General features: G+C 58.8%; 1 protein-coding gene across 3 annotated transcripts in view; it reads right to left on the reverse strand.

Moving 5' to 3' along the window:
• ZBTB16 (zinc finger and BTB domain containing 16) overlaps nt 1-10,470 on the reverse strand; it is a 105,952-nt gene extending 95,482 nt beyond the window's left edge. The window contains exons 1-2 of one of the 3 annotated variants that reach the window (XM_068916789.1): nt 10,387-10,470; nt 5,957-7,277 (exon numbers count right to left, since the gene is read on the reverse strand). In XM_068916789.1, the coding sequence (XP_068772890.1) occupies nt 5,957-7,203 (1,247 nt within the window). In that variant the 5' untranslated portion in view covers nt 7,204-7,277; nt 10,387-10,470. Of the gene's footprint in view, nt 1-5,956; nt 7,278-7,630; nt 7,759-10,386 lie in introns of those variants that run through there. The other 2 variants (XM_068916788.1, XM_068916787.1) reach the window with 2 other exon arrangements.
• Between the last annotated feature and the right edge of the window lie 5,389 nt (nt 10,471-15,859).

Raw genomic sequence — 15,859 nt, forward strand, 5'->3', positions numbered from 1 at the left:
CCCAGAAAGAAAGAATGAATGGAATAGGCTAATTTACACAGGAAGTGAGCACTTACCAGACCCTTCATCCTAACACACAAAACCCTCTGCCATATCTGGAAGCAATTACATCCAGTTAACATGATCTGCCTGCCACTAAAATTAACTGCAAACAGAAATATTTTTCACTTTTGCAACAGGAGATGCCATGGCCCCGTGTTTGGCTGCCGGGAAATATTTAGTAATTACTCATTTAAAGTCTCTCTTGAAGCTGTCAAGGCGGGGGGGGGGGGAGAAGAGAGGGGGGGGGAAAAGTAAAACAAAATTCTTGCTAATTATGAACAAAAAGGAAAACGCAGATCATTTTACCGGGTACAAAGGAAAGAGACCTACATGCACCAGCGCAGCTCGACAGTCGCTGTCGTGCGCAGCGAAGGCGGCTGCGCCGAGACTTTGTCGTAAACTTACTGCGCCGCTCTGCACCGTTTCCACACGCCGAGGGGGAAAAGACGGATCTGACCGCGTCGCCCCTGGGACACCACGTTCTCTCTGGGCATTTGCTGTGCAATCCATAAGCAGCGTTTTAACCAAGACCACTTCACAAGTTACAATAAGACCCGAAAAGACTCCGTGGAGTGCACTGCACTGTCGTCCAGGAATTGAAGGAAAAGCATGCTTTTGGGGAAGGGGGGAACAACCCCACCAGAAACAACCCCCCCGCAAGGCCTTTGCGCTCGGGTTTCCCACGCCGAGCTTCCAGCCCCAGAGTCGACGGCAGTCGGGGAGTTAAGGGCATCTGCCGGCCCGGAGCGCCCTGCCTGGCATCACGGGAAAGTCACGGGCGCGGGGGGAGGCGCCGGCGCTCGCGCAGCCCCTCTGCCGGGCACGCCGCGGGAAGGCGCGCGCGCGGGGGGCCGTGAGCACCCCGAGCCGAGGCGCGCACCTCCGGCGGGGCCGGGAGGCCGCTGCCCCCCGAGCGCCGGCCGCACGGAGGTCACCTCCTCCGCAGGCAGCGCCTCGGTAGCAGAGCGGCACAAACAACTCCTGGCGCTTCGGGGCGAGAATCGCGGGATCCCGCTTCCATCGGCGCCCCGCGCGCTGCTAGACGCGGCCGCAAGCCGCCCGCCCGCCCCGCATGGAAACGGTTAAGTCCCCCACTGAATAAATCAAAGTTCAAGGCTGCAGCATACCACAGCGGATTCCCTCTTCGCCCCTGACAAGAACCAGAGCGAGCCCCGAAGCCCCGGCATCCTGCGCGGGGTCTCGGCCGGCGCTCGCAGGTTAGCCGAGGGGGTCAGCGCCGCGGCCCTCGGCGGCAACCTTCATTTCCGGCGCGGGGCGAGCGCTCCGGCCCATAAAGCTAATCACGACTTCCCCGCGCCCGGCCGGCCGCGCCGGAGCGGGGCCCTGCTTCCCATTAGCGCGTTATGATGCCAGGTGCCACTAATAAGCCCCATCAGCGAGAAACAAGAGCTGCCAAGTTGTCCTCCAACTCTGGAAATAATCACGGGCAGAGTTTGCGGGGCTTTTTCCCCTTTCTTTTTCTTTTTTAAGTTTCACTTGCAGCTGAGTTCAGTGGAACATAAATTGCGAACGCTAAAAAATAAAAAAACAAAAACAAAACAAAAAACGACTGTATCAGGCTACCAAAATTAACACTAATAACATCTCGCAAAGCACTTGGGATCTGATTTATCATGTTTATTGCTTTAATGGTATACTGCATCTGTTTCTCACTGTGACATGTTGAGCAGTGCCAACGTGCCTAATGGCATTAGTATTACAATGCTCAGCTAATCCACTCGAAGACAAATGGGGGTGAGGCTGGCAACCAAAGAGCCAAAAGCAGTCATATTTCCCTCCGCAGCTACTTACAATTTGCCACGGTATTAATGTCACAGCTCCGCGAAAAGCGGCACGTGGCGAGGACCGCCAGCCGTCGCTGACCGCGCGTAGGTCCTCGCAGCCTCCCAGGCCCGCGCTATCCTTGCTTCCTCGCGCGCCCAGCGGGGTGCCCGCGCCCCGGGTGCGAGGTGCCGCCGAACACCCAGCACAACAACCGCGTCCCACCACGAGCTCGGAGCCAGGGGCCCTTCCTTCCAACGCCGGGCCTCGCTCTGCGCGACCGCTCCGGGGCGAACGCAGCGACCTCCCAACGCAAGCGGGAATTCCCTGGGCCTTCCCCAACCCGGGGCTCTTCCTTACGGCTCCTGGGGTCCATCCTGGTGCGCTGCACGGCGCCAAGCTCAACGCTCACGTCCGTCTTCTCACGTCAGACCTCGCTCCGAGGCGCCAACCTCAACCCGCTCCCGTTCACGGGTGGCTACATCTACCCTTCCCCGTGCTTCAGGAGCAGGAGAACGGGGCAAAAACCTGCCTGTGGCCTGCAGCAGGGCTCACCAAAATCAAAGCTCTGTGGAAAGCAGGCTCATCTCCCCGCTCCCTGCTACAAAATGAGGAAGAAGAGATGCTCATCTTCTACATGAACTTTGAGGTACTAGGACCAGCCAGCAGCAACAGCAGAAGAGCAAGTTTCCCCCTTTCCTAGCCCTAAACCAGTCCACTGGACATGTCTTTTAGATGACAGCTCAACTATGAAAACTGTTTCTACCTCTTGCAAAATCCAGACGCAAAAATCTGGAGAGAGGCTTCCCAAGCGGGGTGTTACGCCAGCATCCACCACGTGACAAAGCGGCTCAGTTTTGGGGCTATTGAGAACAGGCACCTTTCACCAAAACATGCCCAAGGCGCCAAAAACGTACCCAGCAGAACGTTTCACCTCGCCCTAGTCATGACTTGTCTAACGACGACATCAGTGTAAAGCACTTTCACTTTTCAGCCAAGCATCTCCATATCACAGAAAACATGAAAAAACACCGCCAGCAAACCCGGCGGGAGGCGTGCCCAGGAGCGCGGCCCGCGCGAGGCACCGGTACGAGGAGCCCCGAGCCAGAAAGCACGCGGCCTCAGGAGAGCGGCCGAGCGGCAAAGGGGACCGTCGCGCAGCCCGTGGACCCCACCGAATCCCAGCACCTGCCGCGCGTCGTCCCGTTGCTTTCAAAGCTAAGAAGAACAAAACTTTCCAGAACGCGTACCAGGGCGTTTAACTTCACAGGCAAGAGTCATTCCCATCTCAGCGCTCCGCTTTCGTCAGAAGCCTGCAGAGATTTTCCCTTGCGCAAACATGCCAAGGAGAAGCGCTGCTGAACCCTAGCTTTTTGTCTGCAATTAGAAGCGACAATCAATACTAACATTAGATTAAGTTTGAACTTTTCTGAACCTAAAAGGAAATCTTTTATTAAAAAAAAAAAAAAAAATTAAAGAGTCCCCAGCTCAATATACACTCAATTACTCAAAATCATAAGCTCGGAAAGCAAGAGAAAACGGAGCGCAGAGGGGCCGAGCGGTTGCAGCAGTTGACGGGAAGGCCGCGGCCCGGCCTTGGCACGGGCCGAGCACCGCGCTCCCGCTGCCCGGGCCTCGCAACGCACGTCCTCGCCCGGCGCGCCGGGACCCCGCCAGCCCGCCAGCGCCCTCCTGACGAAAGGTGGAAGAGCGGCACCGCTAGCGGCCCTGGGGCTCCGACGCGCCCCGAGGCTCTGCCACGCGCGGGAGCGCGCCGCGGTGCCGCTGCCTCCGCGAGCAGAACGGCTCCAGCAGGGAATTACGGATCCCGATGCAGCGTGGATGCTGTTTAACAGCTCCATAAATACAATAGGATCCCACAAATCCTCTCGCAATGGCAATTTTCACCATGTATTAGAAAGTAAACGCTATAAAAAAGCCACATGAGACCTTGTCTGCACACAGACTGCCTTGGATTTAGGGTTTTTTTGTTTTGTTTTTGGAAAGCGTATTTGACTGTCGCCCGATATCTCTCAGCACGGACAGCCTTACAAAGCCGTGTAACGCTGGCTCAGAGGAGCCGGCTTCCCCTGCAAAGTTTACCGGCCCAAGGTAACCGTGCCCGAACGTGCTCTGAAAGGAAGAGCAGCCAAACAAAGTTTGGCACCGGCGTCAAGGCTGCGTTTTCAGCCGGCGTCGTTCAGCGCTCGCGCTCGGCTCAGAGCCCCGACCTGAGCGCGCGGCGCACCGAGGCGCTCGATAGCGCCGTAAACAGCTGCGAAAGGAGGCACGACTGCAGCCACGGTTGTCCAAACAAACCCCGTACGCCTCGCGAGGCAGGGAGGGGATTCAAGCACGCGCTGCTCCGGGCAGCGCAGGGGCTCGCTCGCGCCGGAGCCCCGGCCGCCGGGCGCAGCAAGGGCCCGACCTCGCGGCAGGAGCACCCGGGGCGGGCGCCACGGGCAGCCCCCGCGCTTCAGCGCCCAGCGCAACCGCTGCCCCGTCAATCCTCCCGCCGAGTTTCCAGGGGTGTTTTTGTAAGGTGGTCCCCCCCCGCCCCCCCCCCCGGCATCAGGTGCCGTCCTCGCAGGCAGCGGGAGCGGGCGAGACGCTCAGGACGGCGGCAGAAAGCCACGTCAACGTTCGCCCTGGGCGCTCGCCGCAGCCCCGCGGTCTGCGCCGCCTTCCAGCGAGCGCGGCCCGCTGCTCCCCCCGCCGCGGGCGCAGGGCACCTCCGCCCGTCTCGGCCGCCCCGGCGGAGCGGCGCGCGAGGTGCCGCCGCGCTCAGCACAAAGGGGAGGCGCGGGGGCCGCCCGAGCAGCAGCGCGCCCAGGCCGGGGCCGCGCTGGCCGAGCGCTCCGGCGCCGCGTTAGGAGAGCGCGCGGCCCCGGCAGCAGGGACTCGCGCAGGGCCCCCGGCGCGGCGCGGCGCGCCCCAGCACTTGTTGATGCGCTACAAGTCGGAAGGACGCGGGGCTGGGGGCGCGCCGTGGGTCTCACGCAGGGGCGGGCAGGCTGCCGGTGCAGCCGGCGCGTCCATCACCCTGAGCGCCCGCGGCCAGGTCCCCGCGCGGAGCAGCAGGGCTGCGGCGGCCGCCCCAGCGGGCACGCAGCGCGGCGCAGCGCTCCCGCTGGGGCGGTCGTTGACGCAGCTCAATTCCCCGGCCAAATTCAAGAACAAGTTTTGATTCCTGCTCTTACAACGCAGAGGCAGAAAAAAGCCCCAGGAGGGCCGAAGCGGCGTGCCGACAGGAGCGGCGGCGCTCGCCAGCCCCCGACCTCCGCCGAGCGAGCGCGGGACCCTCCCGCGCTAACCAGCGGCCTGATGTCACCCCCCCCCGACAGCTGAATTACGAGCTCTCCGCGCAGGGCCAGAGCGATGCTCCCACGCAGCAGCAATCTGCTACGTGATACTTTGCGCAAAGTGCAAATATTTCACAAACTAGGAAGCTGAGCAGCATCGCCGAAGCGGGAGACGACGGCAGCATTAGCAGCCACCCGGGAAACACGCTGATCCTAAACGTCATCTTTTCAAAACTCTAGCAGCCCTCACTCTTGCAAGCGCCGTCCCTGCGCAGACCTCGCGCGCCGGGGCTGAGCGCCCGGCCGAGGCCAGGAGAGCGCTGCGGCTCCGCACGGCGTGCCCCCGGCAGCCGGGGCGGGCACGGCGAAGGCAGCCGTTTACGCACGCATGTCTAGGCTCGCGGGGCGGCAGCCACCACGCTACCCCATCCAGGGGGACCGGCGCGGTGCGTGCTCGCCAGAAACGGCTCCAACGCGAGCCTCTCCGCGGCCGCTCCCCCCCACCCCCCGGCACTTGCTGGGGGGAAGCCTCTGGCGCGGCTGCCAAAGCCGGAAAAGTCACGGCAGCTGTCCCCGCGGCCGCGCTACGCCCGGTCGGGGCGCGCGGGGGAACTCGGAGGACTTTGCGCGGGTCCTTCACAGCGGGCTGCGCCGCAGCCGGCCAAACAGCGCGCACCTCCATCGCGATGGCGCCCGCTCGCCGTCACTGCACCCGCTTAGGGCGTAAAACACAAAAAGCAGCAACGCGTTGCCGCGCAAGCGGGAAACACCCGGCCGAGAGCGGGGCAGCCTAACGCGAGCGAGGGCCCGCCGCCGCCGCCAGGACTCACCTGTGCTGCTCGACCGTCTCGTTGTCCGGCAGGTCCGCGCCGCACACGCTGCACTGCTCGCCCACGGCTCTGCTCTCCGTCTTCATGCCCGCTGCCAGCTCCCCCAGCTTGCTGAACAGCTCCCGCTGGATAAAGCCCTGGGGCAGAAGCCCCCCGTAAGCGCTGAAGTCCATGGACACGGCGAGAGCCGGCTGCATGTGGAGGGCGGATGTCATGGAGGGCGGCACGCCGAGCAGAGAGTCAGTTTTGTGATTTGGCAGCACGGAGTAGACCCCCAGGGGCTTCTCGCCCTGCGACACGGACTGCTCCGGCCCGAGCGGCAGCCCCTGGCCGGCCTCGGCAGGCGGCTCCGCGCTCTCGTCGCGGACGTAGTGCAGTTCACGGGCACTTGTGATAACGCTGCTGCGGGTTGGGGTACCGGGGCCCTCTTTACTCTTGTCGTCGGGCTTCTCCCCGCCGGAAGCGCTGGACTCCGCTGTCCGGGGGCTCTCGTGGCTGGAGCCTTCCTCCACTTGCATGACTTCTGTTTTGACCTCGGCGAGGCCCGGGTGGCGGCCGCTGGTGGAGTGCAAGTCCTCGGAGGCGCTCTGCTGCAAAGCTCCCTGCAGCAGCGACTGCCCGATGGTCATCAGACTGTCCACCGCGGCCTTGGTGGGGCTCATCGTGGAGAGCCCGAAGGACGTGGAGACAGACGGGCTCTGCTCCACCATGGCTCCGGCGAGGCTCTGGCTGGCCATGCTGGCGTAGCCGCTCTCCTCGCTGGAATGCTTGGAGATGAACAGGCTCTTGAGGTACCTCGACTTCCTGTCCTCCTCGTCTTCGGCGCCTCCATCCGTCATGGTAACTTCAGTGTCGTTGTCGTCGGAAGCCTGGATGGTCTCCAGGATCTTCAGACACTGCTCTTCCAGGTACTCTATTTCGAGGATCTCGGCCGCATAGAGCAGGTCGTCCAAGTCTTCAACCCTTGCCTGGAGGGTGGCAGTGTAAGCGTACTCCAGTATCTGCTGGAAAGTCTTTGGTGAGAGGAAGTCCAGGGTGTAATGCTGACTGTTGCGGTGGAAGAGGATCTCGAACATCTTGCTAGTGCACGCCAACACCGTCCGGTGAGCGTGGAACTCCTGGCTGTCCACCATGATGACCACGTCGCACAGCGTCCCCGCCAGGCGCATCTGGTTGGCTTTGTGCAGCAGCCCCGTGGGGTGGCAGGGGTTCTGCAGCTGTATCATGCCCATCTTAGTCACATCCATAGCGCTCCCGAGACTCACTCATGAGGGTGCCTTGCCTTCGCTCAAATCTGGGACTAGCTTTGTGTGCCGACTATCTGCGAAAACAAAAGATGGGGGGGTGGGGAGGGAGGGGAAAAAAAAAAAAAAGAAAAAAGAAAAAAGAGGAGGGACGGGGGGAGGAGAGAACGGCGGAGCGAGGTTAGCCGGGGAGCGCGGCAGCGAGTCGCGACGCGGCGAAAAGTTTGCGCCGCTCGGCTCGGCTCGGCTCGGGGCCGGCGGCAGCGCAGAGCCGGGCCGGGCGCCGCCGCCGCTGCCGCGCCCCGGCCCGACGGCACCGGCGGAGCGGGCGCCCGCGGGGGGCAACGTCCATCAGGTGGCGGGGGCGCCCCCCGCCCCGCTGCGCGCCCCGCGGCCCCGCTCCGCTGCGCTCCGCGCTGCGCGCACTCACGGCGGGCGGCTGCTGCGGCAGTTCGCACTGCCCGCTCTCATCGCCGCCGCCGCCGCCGGCCGCGCCGCGCAGCAAATCACCGCGGCGCCGGCCCCGCGGGCCGCCCCGCGCCCACGTCAGGCCGCCCCCGGCCCGCCCCCGGCCCCGGCCCCGCCGCCGCCGCCCCCGCCGCCCGCTCCATCTTGACTGCTGGCGCCGCCGCCCCGGCCCGCCCCGGCCCGCCCCGACGGGGCCCCGCGCAGCGCCGCCCGCCCGCCGCCGCCGCCGCCGCGGGGCCGCGCAGCCGGGGCGGGGGGGCGGCGGCTGCTGCTGGACAGCGCTCCGCTCCGCCGGCCTCTGCCAACAACAAACATGGAGGCGGCGGCGGCAGCCAATGAAGCGGCGCCGGCGGCGCGGCCCCCCCGGCCGCCACCTGCAGCCCCCGCCGCGCCGTCGGGGCCGCGCCGCCCCCGGGCGCAGGCAGGCAGGCAGGGCGGCCCCCCCCCTCCGCCCCCCCCCCCCCCAAAACAGCCGCTGCCCTCCGCGAACTCCGCGCCTCGGCCCCGGGCGCAGCGCTGCCGCCGCCGCTGAAGGGCTGCGGACGGTGACACCGGGGGGGGGACGGGGACGGGGGGCGCACGTCGGCTCCGTGCAGCGCGTTTGGTAAAAACAAAGACAGGGCGAAGCAGCTGGCCGCCCCCGGCCCGGGCAGGCAGGTGCCGGAGCCTCAGGAGCAGCGCGGAAAGCGCGGCGCGGTTTGCTGCCGCGGCCCCTAGCAGCGAGCGCAGCCAGGAGGCAGCGCGGACGGACAGCCGCCGCCGCCCAGCCCGGGCCGCCCCACGTCCCCACCACCGCCCCACAACGGCATTAGTACAAAGATACCCTTGGGGGGGTAAAGCGGTGCGAACGCAAGCGGCAGAGAATGTTACAGGGAAGTGTGTTTATAATTATAATGGGATTTAATGTACTTTGGGACCAGCTGATAGAGGTCATTTAACAAGAACAGCCTAATCACAGAGGCCTTATAATGAAAGGCGACAGCGCTGAGGTTATTAGATAAGTATTATAATGTAGCATTCGCAGTAGTATAGTTAAGGATAAGGCATCAGCCACCCCCATTTTCCAGGGGTTATAACTCTGCCATTTTAATCGGCAGAAAGCTAAAATTTGGAGTGCCATCAGTCAGCATGAGCGCTGGGTTTTTTTTTTCCTTTTTAATTGCTTAAAACTGCTCGAGTTCCCCCCCCACACACACTTTTAACTCAAAATGAATGGGAGTGGAGAACAGCAAGACAGTGTGGTTTCAGGTGTTTGTTTACCCTCCTCTAACTTTTAAAAGGCTTGATTTCAGAACTGAAATTTTGCAGACAGTTAGGGGTATGTTTTTAGTGTAGCTTGCATGAAATTAAGCTGCATGAGTCCCATTAGCAATAATGGAAATCCCACGGCTAAATTCCCATGCAGCATGCTGAAAATTAACCCCCCAGTCCTTGCTGCGAACTGGTGCATTGCACTTTTTGTTGCTGTTTTAATATATATAATAAAAGCTACCGAGTTGTTTAAGAGACTCGCTTCCTACAGCTACTTTTTTCCCCAGAAAGTATTGGATTGTTGACCCTGAAAGCAGAAATCCTGCCTTTATCCACTGACTAGGTGCATCTTAGGTAGTGATGTGCCTAAATCCTTCAGGGGTTTCAAGCTGTGCCGCAGTGTTTACTGCAGTGGCTCCCGGAGACCCTAGGCAGAATCAAGCCTCTGTTTTACTGTAGGCTGAAAAAATGTGAACTGACTTCGGTTATTCATATGCCTTTTTGTTTTTTGTTTTTTTTCCCTGCTTGCATTGCAATACCATGTAAGAATCTTTAGTTCTAGACATTGCACAAACAGTGCAAAAAAGATGGTGTCCCCCCGCAGAAGAGGGGCAGAAGAGCTGGTCAGAAGCTCTCACCAGAACGTCCTTCTAAAAATCCAAATTTGTCAGTGTATTGCACTCACGGCGTTAAGCCGAGATGACTCAATAGTGGAGAGTTTCCTGCAGCTCAGCCCCCAATAAACTACCACCGCTGAGCACGGTTCAAAACTCACCTGTCTGCCTGCAGCTGGACTTAGAAAAAGCCGAGTCCCCCTCAAACTACCACCGCGGTCTCTCTCCCTGCCCCTCCAGCCAGGCCACCTGGGCTCTGCACACGCTCACCACGGCCAAGAGCCGAGTTGCTTTCCTTGCCTCGACTGTTGAGGCGACAAGTTAATTGAGGCCCCAACCAACTGCTACTTACTCCTTAGAGGTTAAGTAGGAGTTTCAGGGAGTACTAGCACGAGTACTAGTTCCATCAGCTTTCTGCAATACACCAGCCAAGCGCATCTTTGACAACGCCAGAAACAGCTTTTCCCCTCAGAAAGCACACGATTTAGGAGGAGTTGCCCCTGTTTCCTTCCATATGCTTGCAGCCCTCCACGCTCCTGCGCGCACATGGAGCTGGGAAACCCCTTACTAGCCACAAGGCAGAGAGAGTATGAAAAGTATAAAACAGGAAAGAGCCAAAAACTCTTGTCCACAACCTTAAACATCATCGCACTCTCTCCCAGCAAGGCCCCACACTGACAGCGTAGAGGAAACATTAAAAAAATGCAAATTCCTCACTGCACCAGCTCCAGCAAGCATGCTCAAGGCACCTATACCCTCGCTTACAGCAGGTGACTGACTTCCTGTGGAAAAAGAAAGGTCCAACCGCGGAAAGTTCACCCGTCTAAGAGGAGGAACAAACGCGACCACTTGCCTTGGTGTCCCTGCCCTGGAGGGCAGCAGAAACGCAAGGAGCCACCTCCTGCCAGGTTCACGCACCGGACGTGCCGCCTCCAACCTCCTCGCCAGGCTGCAAGTGCTGCGGCTGGGGCAGGGGCGGGAACAGGAGCACCCCCAGGCAGGGCCCCCGCTGCCCCCAGGTGGGCCCCGTAAGGAGGCGGCAGCACCGCCCCAGCCTCCCGCAGCTGGTGCAAAGGGCAGAGCCCAGGCGCTGCCCAGGAGAAATCACCCTCACAAACGGCAGCCTTGGCCCCCGCGGTGGTGTCCCAGCACCCAGCGCGGGAGTTACGGGCTAGTACCCCCAGCAGGGCCCCCCCAGCATATTCCATTTCACTCTCATCTCTCCCCATCAGTTTCCAATTTATCTGCTGTTCTGAAGTTAATCCTCACCTTGTAGTGTGACGTGTTTATTACAGAAGAACCAGCACACTAAACGAAGCCAAGCTGGGTTTCTCCTGTTAAATAGCAGTCACGCCCAAGCGGCTCTCCATGTGCCATTACTCCAAGTGATTGAGGCAATTTCTTCCTCTGCCATGAGTTTAAGTTGTAAATCTCTCAACCAGATACAGAGGCAATGATGTGCTGCCTATTGTGATTATTATTAACCTTTAGCATTAAACTTGTGAGACTTGCACGACGCCTAGAAGCTCTTCACGGGACAGCCACACGTAGCGTAGCGTGCGGGTCCGCATGCGCATCCCTCCCAGGAAACGGAGCGATCGCCGCACAGTAACTTTTTCTCCCGAGTTATTCGTGTATTTTGGATGGGGAGACACAGACATTCACTTTCTTAACATAAATAGCATGGTAAGTGTTTGCAGGCAGACAGAAAGATAAGATTTGCAAACGAAACATGTGCCAAGTTGATGGCCTCTAAGTATTTCAAGGGATAAGGGAAGGCGGTTCCTTGGGCTGCTCCTTGGGCACTCAGCTAGGCATACAGGGACGAAAAGGAGAGGTTAGCCCTGGAGAAAAGGCTTTAGACGCACAAGGTCGTTCCACAGAATTTTCCCAAAACTGCAGCAGAAAAGGGAGTTCCTTGTTTGGGATATGTAGCCCAGCACTCAGGTCTGAAAGCCGCCGGGGAGCGGGGCGCGCTCGGGCTGCCTCGGCTCCGTCAGCCCGCGGCTGCTCCTTCCCCTCCAGCGCGGGGACGGCCCGCGCAGGCGCAGGCTCCTTGCCCCCGCTCTCCACCCCAGAGACGATGACACGACTCCTTATGACTTCTTCAGCCTGCTGAGCCCTACAACGCTTTGGGATGAAGTAAGCCCAACTCCTACAGCTGCACTTTGCTGCGATTTCTTTTACGTCCCCCCCAATACAAGCGAGCAGCTTGGCCTGCCCTAGCTCTGCTCCTGCGCCAAACCGGCGAGGGGGCACCCGCGTCGCACGCAAGCTGCAGAAACGTTAACTTCCCCGCGCTCAGACTAGCGCATTTTGGTATGGGTACCGTTGTGTTCCCTTAGCTGTGGCGGGTTCGGGCAGTTTCCTGGTCTCGCTGCTGTGCGGCCCAATGCTCTAACAGTGGAACGAGGATTTTCGGTGTACCTTAGCGATTTGGGGGCAGGGTGGGAAAGAGCAGCCGTTTTAACCTAAATCATAAAAATCCATGACTTGGGCCATCCCTTTTAAAAGCTGATTTGCGACATTACTCCCAACTCTGGGCGAAGGTTTCAACATGCAAACGCTCGTGCGTAAGCGCACGCGCGACAAGCGCCTGCCCTAGCGCTGTTAGGCACGTCCAGTTCGCTCTGCGACTGAGAGCAGTTCGGCGCTCTGCTGCATATAAGACACACTGACAGGTCATGAAAGAGATGATTAAATGTGCTAGACTTCATTTAAAAAAGAACGCGTCAAGCCGTTTGCGAGGAGGAGCGGGGAGAAGCGCCACGGGCCGGCAGCTCGGGGTGCAGCCCCGGCGCGGCGCTGATCGGCCCCGCGCGCGCCGTGGCCGCACGCGGGAGGAGGGAGTCGTGAGCAGCCCTTCATCGTGCCACCGGCTGCCGTGCCAAGGCAACCGAGAGGGCGCAGCTGCTTTGGGGGACTTTGGGGGCGGCACGATGGTTGGTTGTTTGAAATCCGGGCTCCTTTAAGGAGCATCGCAGCAGAGCAAGAAGCTGGGACCCGAAGTCAGCGCAGCTCAGGCCTTGCCGTGACATTTAGGCTGCAAGCACCTCTGAGTCACACCTAAGCTAGCCCAAAAACCGTGGCTGGCAGCGTTTGCTGCGCAGCGGCGAGGGCTGCGAAAGGCTACAGCGGTGCAATTGCATCAAAAGAGTGAATTAAATTCCCTGCTGGATTTTAAGAACGATGGCTTTTGAGATACCAAGTACCCCCGAAAGGAAACGAGAAACTGCCGTTCCTCCCTCGTAGGCTTTGGCACGCACACGATCGTTTCCAAGGCTTGCAGTTTCCCTGCCCTTTCGCCGTTCCTCCCCCTTGGCCCAGGTTACGCGCGCTGGGAAGCCCGTAAGACAATAAGGCTAATTAGTGGCTTACGGCCCTAAGCCTGCAAACAGCGCGAGCCGGCGGCGAGCTGCGACTGCGGCGGGAGCCGGCGGCGGCCAGCCCGCCTGCATTCCACCCCAAATCCCGGCACAAAGGGGATTTATCCACCGTGACTCAGCGAAGGAGCACAAACTTTACAGCGCTGCAAAACAGGCAGCCAGGCTTTGAACTGGTGTGTTTGTTATATATTGCCCCACCGCCACCACCGCCGCACAGCCTGGTTAGTAATTAAATAAAAATGTCTCCCTCTAGCAGGCGATGACCTAATCATTTGTACAGTACCTATTTTTAGCATTACCCTTTGTATGCATTCAAGACAGCTCGAGCCAGAAGCAGCAACTTCTGAAGCGTTAATAAGCTGGGGTGTGGGGACACTTTGTTTAATTTACTGTGCAATTATTTTTCCTCTTCTCCCCTTCTTTTAACCTAAAATATTTGACATCTCGCACGGGACGGGAAGGAAGATGTGCCAGGACTCTAAATGCCGGCCCGAACCGCACGGCGCCGAGGCGGTCGCGCGTGCGCTGGGTAAATTTCATCCCCCCAAACCCAGGACAGACAAGAGGAGGCCCCAGCACGGCAGTCCGCGGGGGCCGGCCTCATCCTCGGCAATATTAGACCATCTCATTCGAGAGATGCGTTTCTGGATGGTATCCTCCCTTTCCTCTGTGCCCCCGCCCTCGCTTCGGCTTTCCCTGCTCTCCAGAGCGGACATAGCGCTGGGGAAGGGCGATAGTTTCCCTGCAGCACACCAATAATGCTGGCTTTCCCCCAGAACCAGGGTACAGGGCGGTAACTCCCTAAGGGGATGTTCATTCCCCACCGGGCTCGTGCCCAGCTTTGGATACCAACAAGAATTGCAAACTAGTTCTGCAATTCTCATGCTTTCCTGAGCGTGTGATATTAATATATCCTTAACATATTTCTTCAGCTCCTTGCTGCCTTGAAGCAGCGCAGTTCTAGAGCCTCAACGACGCTGGAGCGTAGACCTCGCTTTGGAAAGTGAGTCAGGAACATAACTGGCATTAGCCATCCCATTGGGGAAAAAAAAAAAAAAAGTAAATCTGTATGCTATTTGGATGCTTTTGGCTCAGTTTCATGCTGGAAGGAGCAAGGTGCGTGTGGAGCTCCTGGCCCCAAGCGAACACCTTTACCCCCAGTTCATCCTTCCTCTCCAGCAAGGGCAAAGCTCCGAATCCCATTTCCAGTTGCATGAGTCATCTGTTCCCCTTTTGAAACACGTGTCTGCCAGTGCGCGCGTGTGTATGTGTAGAAGAGGTATTACTATTTTTGACAGTGCAAACAGGCTACAGTTGTGGAAGGTTTTCTCCTCCCCTCCTCTTTTTTCGCATGTGTGTGTGCTAAAGATGCACACAGAGTCCCCACACAGCTGGGGAAGCTTCTGTCCAAGCGGCTCCTCCTCCTTGTCGACTGATCTCCCGCACCAGGAAAAACCTAGGCGACCGAATCTCACACACACACACACACACACACACACAAACCTAGGCAGTTTCTAAAACATTCTGGCAGCCTTACGGAGGTATTTGCATCTCGAAGGAAATCCCCGTTCCTCTCTGCAGCCGTTCCTAACGCCCCTCTGCAAGCCACAGAACGCCAGGACTTACAAGAGAGTCGGAATAAAGTCTGCAGCCAAAAGTCAGTCTAGATCCAAAGTTACATATTAACAGATTTTATTTTCTTAATAATTGCCAGAAGATACAATAAACCCCGGGTATCTTATCTGCTTAGAAATTCCTAAGTGACTGAAACCTCAGATAACACTTGGATATCAAGACAGTTTGCAAACTACCCTTTTTAAGGGAGATATTTATGAATCCCTTGTGAAGGCTGGAAGAAATTTGTGCATTCCACATCGGTCACAACATATTTGCCCACCAGCGCGAATCCCACAGACGCACTTGGCGGCGTGTTCCGGCAGCTGGGTCAGCGCTGGGGCTGGCGGGACGGCGCTGCGGTGCCCTTGGCCCATAGGCCTGCCGTGCGGGAGGCAGGGTGGCACGCTCTGCTGTACCGAACACGTTCCCTGCCGGAATGACTCGGTCAGCCTCCAATGAATGACAGTCAACAGGCTCACAAAGCTTTTCCTGGATAAGAGCTATCTTCTGAGGGCCAGAGTTGCAAAAGTCGTCATGCAAGCCGCTAAGGCCGCAGATAGCTCCAGATAGAAGGGCCGGCAATCTAGGCAGCTGACACGGCTTTCAACGGCAGCTGGGTGCATCGCCCCGGCTCCAGAACTCCCCCTGGCTCCTCAAAAGCTATGAAGTACCGAAATACCTTTTAAAATCCAGCACATTTCTGACCAGCATGCCTCTCTGCCACCATTTCTAATACTTCAGATACTTTGTGCATAATCTAGGAAATGCCAGTTCCTCTACCAGTAGTGGGCCAGAGTTTTCTTTCTCTTTTCCATGGGAAAAGAGTTCCTCGGTAAAAAGCTGCTTGTCAGCGTGTTTGCGTTACCAGCCTGGCTACAGACATGAATACAACGTCACTAGCGACGGCGAGGTCGGTCTCACTGTGCGAAGGGATGGGCTGGGCAGCACTCCGGCCTTCGCAAAGGTCTAGCAGGACAACGGGAGGATGGCCCTCGAGTGGGGCTGCAGCCCAAGAGACTTTCAAAGGGACAAGTTTTTAAAGCATCCTCTCATGCTCTCTGAAGGGAGGGGCGGGGGGGGGGAGAATCACAACGCGTTAAAAAAAGTAATTAGCTCCAAGAAGTGTGAAATGGAGTAAGGGAGACCTCCAAAAGGCCGAAAAGCAGATAGGAGTCCAGCATGAAGCTACGCAGAACCTCTGCAAGGGTTTCTCACTGTTAAAGTCCCATTTTACATCAGTTTCCCCCTATCTTAGGAAGGCAATAGTTTTCGTATCGTACCAACTGTACTGCCAGGGCTGCCGAATTCATACCCCTAAACAGC

The sequence above is a fragment of the Struthio camelus genome, chromosome 22 (assembly GCF_040807025.1).
Source record: "Struthio camelus isolate bStrCam1 chromosome 22, bStrCam1.hap1, whole genome shotgun sequence".
Lineage (NCBI taxonomy): Eukaryota > Metazoa > Chordata > Aves > Struthioniformes > Struthionidae > Struthio > Struthio camelus.